Source organism: Myotis daubentonii, chromosome 7, assembly GCF_963259705.1.
Source record: "Myotis daubentonii chromosome 7, mMyoDau2.1, whole genome shotgun sequence".
NCBI classification, from domain to species: Eukaryota; Metazoa; Chordata; class Mammalia; order Chiroptera; family Vespertilionidae; genus Myotis; species Myotis daubentonii.
The window spans coordinates 31778576-31784704 of record NC_081846.1 but is presented as its reverse complement, the minus strand read 5'-3'; the positions used below and the strand labels follow the sequence as shown (position 1 = coordinate 31784704).

The following is a 6129-nucleotide window of genomic DNA, read 5'->3' as shown; positions in this document are numbered from 1 at the left end:
TAGGGTTTATGGAATGCTGGGATTTGTAGTCCCTGGGCCTCTTTGCGCGCCGGGACCTATGGTTCCCCTGTGCGCCCCTGGAATGCTGGGAAATGTAGTCTTTGGCTCATCGCACAGTGCAGCCTGCCGTCATCTCAGCACCCAGCGGCGGGAGCGAGCCCTTCGAGCCTCTGCAGATCTGAAGCCAAACCTCCGGGGAGAAAACTCTAGGCAACAAGAACGAATGAAAAATTTGCCCTACGGGACTTCCCGGGGAGGGCCCTTCCCATCGACGCTCTTCAACCCCCCCACCCCCCCGCGAAGCCGCTACGTGTTTCTATTGGATGAGCATGATGCCACTCTCCAAGTCGGGCTTTCTATTGGCTCTTGGGCGGGCACTCCAAGGCTCGGGGGAAGGAGAAGGGATCAGGAGCGGGAGCTGAGGGGAGGGAGAGGCCGGTCCAGGTCTGGCAGCCGCCTCTGCTCGCCGGAGGTCTCCAGGCGGGGCTGCGGCTCAGTCCTCGGCGCCGGGGCACCGTCTGCGAGGCTCCGCCGGGCCAGCGTGGGAGAGCCGCGGGCGGCAGCTGCCGCATCATGTCAGCCAAGGACGAGCGTGCCCGGGAGATCCTGAGGGGCTTCAAACTGTATCCGCCCGGGAGCGGGGCGGGGTCGGGAGGACTTGGGAGGCGGCCGCTCGCTGAGGAGACGGGCCAGGGAAGGGGGCCGCGCCAGGTGGGCACCACGAGAGTGGAGGCGGGGGAGAGGAAAGGAAAGGCTTCCCGCGCCCCCGACGGACCGGGCGCTGGAGGTGGGGAAGGGGGCGTCCTGAGAGAGGACAGGGACGTTGACTGGAGCCCCGCCGGGCTGGAGGCGAAGGCGCCCTGGAATTGGGCTGGGAAAGGCGCCGGACGCCGGGAACGGGTGTCGGGGAGGCCGGCTTGGGTCCGAGCTCCAGCCCGCGCCCAGAGGCCGCGAAGGGGCTGCGGCTCCCCGGGAAGGGCCCAGCGGGCGCGGTGGGTTGGCCTGGAAGCCCAGGAGTAGCCTCTTTGGCGGGAAGCCCCTCGGGGGAGCAGGGGAAAGTGACTTGGAGCGACGGTCCTTGTGTGGGACAAATGCAAACGCTTGTGTTAAACTCTCCTGGGTTCCCCCCTCCCACACCACCCCCGTGTTGTTTCCACAACTTCTCTTTCTCACTTGTGGCTCCGCGGGGCTGGAGCAGAGGAAGGGGGAAGAGAGGTCCCGCATCACCCTCATCTTAACTCTGTCTTGGCCTTTGAGGCGTTGGACTGTGCTGCTTCTCCCTCAGCTCCTCAGCTTTCTTTCCAACAAAATGAGAGCCATGGGCTTGTGCGTGAGATGCCTTGAAGTGTTTTGGTTTTGCACTGGGACTCCTGGCGAAGGTGTCTTCGCTCGGTTAGACAAGGTGGAGCTGTCCAGCAATTACTTGATTACTCTGGGCACACAGTAGGATATACCGTAGTCGGGTATGGAAATCATTGCCTCGGGCCTGTTGCGGTACCGCTTGTGCAACCTCTCCTTAAGGCAGGGAGAAAGCTTTGTGTTTTAATGGAGTGTTAAGTCTGTAACCATGTAATACAGGTGAAAAATATGGGAATATTGTACAGTCCAATTTTATATTTTCCTGCTGACCTTAATCTCTTCTTACCACGTATGCATACAATATGGAACATTCTTAAATTCCTCTCTCAGTGAAAACGTGGTCACCACTTTAGGGCTCCTCCCCTGAGGTTTAGGAAGCCACTGTTTTCTGAGCCATGTGTTTTCACAATGCCCATTTCAACCCTGCAAATTTTAAAGGCTTTATCACAATCAGAAACCAAGTTGTTAGTAAATTTTAGCACACAAATGCAAAAAAGTTACCAGACATTTTGAATGTACAAATGAAATTTTCCGAATGGAAAGCGAATCTGCTGTGCTTGTTAAAAAAAAAAAAAAAAAAAAAACACACACAAACAAAAACACACACACAAAAACGGAAGTTGTCACCTTTGCATACTGCCATTTCAGTAGTTTTATATAGTTCCGTGTACTTACCATGTTTCTCTTCATAATGGCACCTGTAAGTAGAATAGGATGGCTGAAGTGTTAGAAAAGCTATCACATGGATTTTGTTTTTCCCTTAAGTAATTTATATTGTTACTTAACATGTATACTGTAGACAGTAAGCCAGAGACTATGGAGAATTGTGATATTTCAGAAGCAATATTTTGTCAGCTTAGAATTAACATATTGCTGAAAACAAGGAGGGGTCTTGTTAATAGCTTTTGAACAGAGCAGAAAGGGAAAGTTTGAGCTTTTCACCTTCAGTCTTGGTTCTTGGACCTGTTGAGACAGAAGCTAAGGGACAAATATGGAAAACAGCAGAAAGTAGAACCTCTGTCAGCCCAATAGAAGGGAAGGTGAATTAACCAAGTCAGTAATGACATTAGTGGGTCAAGAAACACATCTTCAAGGCATTTGATATAGGTTGATTAAATTATAAGGGGAGCAGCCACACTAAAAAAAGTTAGCATGGGAGCAATGGAATGCTCATCCTCTGGTAGCTTTTCTTGGCATCTGAGAATTAAGAGAGAAAAGGAGCCCTGGTCGGTGTTGTTCAGTGGTTGGAGCATTGGCCCCCCCTCACACTGAGGGGTCTCCGGTTTGATTCCCAGTCAAGGGTGTGTACCTGAGTTGCCATCTGGTCCCCCACCCTGGTCAGGGCAAGTTCAGGAGACAACCAATTGGTGTGAGAAAGAAAGACACATCACATTGATGTGTGTGTGCCTCTCTGTCTCCTCCTCCCTCACTTCTGCTCTTCTAAAAAATCAATAGAAAAGGTATATCCTCCGGTGAGAGAGAGAGAGAGAAGGAAAGCAGTTCTAGGATTTGATACTACCTTCAGGGAAAATAAATTTTTTTTTATTAAGAAACTACCTGACTGTTGTCAACCTTTTATTGAGTAAATTTTTTCTGAACTTTCTTTTAGAGTGTCTATTTCTGTAAAAAGTTTTTTTTAATTGTCATTATATTCTTCTACCACATTGACTATGTTGGTTTTTAAAATTTTGGGGCTAGTTTGGACAACAAATTCTGTCCTCTTTTAGTTTATATTTCCCTCGATCACTAGATCCCTAGAGAGGTGATACTGGACTGTGGAGCTATGGTGCCTGCATTGGAATCCCAGCCCTGCATTCCTGGTTTTGTGTCCTTGAGCAACTTCTTTAACTGCTGCCTCAATTTCCTCATCTGTAAGTGGGGATAAAAATAGTACCTATCTCATAGGGTTGTTGTGACCCTAGACCCGTGGTCGGCAAACTGCGGCTCGTGAGCCACATGCGGCTCTTTGGCCCCTTGAGTGTGGCTCTTCCTAAGCCTTAGGAGTACCCTAATTAAGTTAATAACAATGTACCTACCTATATAGTTTAAGTTTAAAAAATTTGGCTCTCAAAAGAAATTTCAGTTGTTGTACTGTTGATATTTGGCTGTGTTGACTAATGAGTTTGCCGACCACTGCCCTAGACAGAGCACCCAAACTATGAAACTCACTATGCATAGCATTTCCTCTGAGAGTTGTTATGAGGATTAAATGAGTCTGCATATAAAATGCTTAGTACAGTGCCTGGCACATATTAAGTAATAAATGTTAAGTGCTGTTATTATTTGTTTTATTAATTATTATTAATAATAACAGTAAAGATAATGTTGCTATGAAGCCATTTATTTTTCTGAGATATAACCAATGTCTTCATGCTGTTATTCTCTTTTCTTACTGAGAAAAATATAATATTTTTAATTTGCCTCTTAGAAAAAATGATTTAATTAATAAGCATTTATGTATACCTAGTGCTTATCTTGTTTTCTAGGAATTAATTACATTCCAATTTATGGCCAAAAGAGAACTACTTTATTTTTTAATATGTTTTTATTGATAATCAGAGAAAGGAAGGGAGAGGAAGAGAGAGATAGAAACATCAGTGATGAGAGGGAATCATTGATCAGCTCCCTCTACACACCCCCTACTTGGGATCGAGCCTGCAACTCTGGCATGTGTCCTCACTGGGAATCGAACCATGACCTCCTGGCTCATGGGTCAATACTCAACCACTGAGCCAACCAGCCAGGCCAAAAGAGAACTAGTTTGCCTCAGAAGGTTTCTAAAAACACCTTTCACTTGTATTCTTGCATTTCCTCTCTATATCCTCTTTGTTGTAGCACCTTGATCTTTGATTTTACTTCCAGTCAAAAATAGTTTGCTTTACATCTTCTATTCACTTAGTTTTCCTTACTAAGAATAGTCAAACTTTTTTTTAATGTCAGTATTGCCTAATAGATGCCTTGGCTAAGTGTTAAAAATGAGTTTGAGATTTATGCTTTCCTAAAATATAGTTTGTGACTATCAACCCCAGTTCTGGTAAAGCAACCAAAGCACCACTCATACATCCAATGAACACTGTAGATCACAGATTGTCCAGTCATGGACTTCATGTAGATTGTGATTGGTGGTGTGTTTTCCAAGACACTCATGCATGGACTCTGAGAGGTTGTTACTATTATCCTGAATGGATTAAGAAGTGAATATAATGTCCTGTTGATTATGTTATTTTGCATTATTTGGGAGGAATTTAGAGTATAATTAGATACTTATCGTCTTCTTCAAACCTAAATTTCTTTCCAGGATTGCGAATATGGTTTATAGTGAAACATTTTAGTGACTTCTGGAGAAATGGACTAGAACATGGTAAGACTCTCATGGAAAATTCTGGTTATTACTATATTTGATCAAGGGCTAGCAATGGTGCTGAGGTGTGGCAGCTCTAGGTTCTTATTAAGCTTAACCTCACTTTTGCCTCACAGGCCTCCTTTACCAGCACCCTGCATCCACAAATCCCCATGATAGAGAAGGACTTGACTTCGGAATGTATAGATCTGTCCTTAATCCTGAGCTTTAGCATCTTTGGGATGTATTTCAACAGCCATCTTATCTAGTATCTGACTGTTTCAACCATTGCTTGAATGCTTAAAACTCAAATTTTAAGAGCAGCATTCTTTTTTATCTTTTGACCTGCTGGTAATTTGAAGCTGAGAAGGAAAGCATATATATTTTTTCTACAGTCCAGTATCCATAAAGATCTCAGCAGACTGGACTAAAGAAGCACACTATTTATGGCAAAGAAGGTGATAGTCCCACTGTAAGAACACACATAGGAAATTTGTGTAGGTACAATGAAGGGGGCGTGCACAGTTAAGTGTACCTGCTCTAGAGGAGAGGGACTTGAAATGTGCCATTTGTTCAATAATTGGAAAACTGAAGTTTTAACCTGAAGCTGAAGAGTTGGGCAAGAAACATGAGTATTCTCTTCTAAAGTTTAAAAAACTAGCCCTGACCAGTGTAACTCAGTTGGTTGGAGCTTCCTCCTCTAAACCAAAAGGTCAGAGGATCAATTCCTGATCAGAGCACGTAACCAGGTTGCGGATTTGGGGCGCATGCAGGAGGTAAATGATCAACGTTTCTCATATTGATATTTCTCTCCCTCCCTCCCTGCCTCTAAAATCAATTTTTAAAAATCCTTTAAAGTTTAAAAAACTATTATGAAGAAGAAGAATTAAATGTGTTTCATGTGGCTCTAAGAGAAATACACGACTCAAGAGTGGCAGTTACAGGGGACAGAGTTTAACCCAATTTCTAACAATTAAAGTTACCTGCAAAAAAACTACATTTTCCAGAAAGTATTTTAAACAGCAAATGGATGCCTGTCCATCAAGAGTAATGCAGAGGGAAATTATGTATGCATCAGATGAGGTATTAGAGTGGATGGTCTTCAGAGGACTCAACTCAGATCCTTTTCCAACACTACAATTCTTTGATTTTGTGACAATCTTTCTCAGTTAACAAGAATGCTTTTCAGCGAGTATTTCCATTGAGATATGCACTACACCTAAAATAGGCAAAACATTTTTTTGTGATTTGATGTAATTAAAGCAAGCTATTTCCTTTTCGTTTTTCAGACCGTTGTTAGATACTATTGAAGTATGTTTAGTGCATTGTGGATCCACTGATTTAGAGTCACAGAGAGCAGTTATTGCCTCTGAATTTAGATAAAGTATACAGAACTAAACATAAATTGCTCTAATATAAATAATACTATA

General features: G+C 44.0%; 1 protein-coding gene across 2 annotated transcripts in view; it reads left to right on the top strand.

Annotated features, from left to right (window-relative positions):
* The first annotated feature begins 378 nt into the window (after positions 1 to 378).
* The window catches only part of PDE6D (phosphodiesterase 6D), a 54297-nt gene continuing 48546 nt past the window's right edge, over positions 379 to 6129 (top strand). For both annotated transcript variants that reach the window (XM_059703523.1, XM_059703524.1), the window contains exon 1: positions 379 to 623. In XM_059703523.1, coding sequence (XP_059559506.1) covers positions 574 to 623 — 50 coding nt within the window. In that variant the 5' untranslated portion in view covers positions 379 to 573. The remainder of the gene's footprint in view (positions 624 to 6129) is intronic.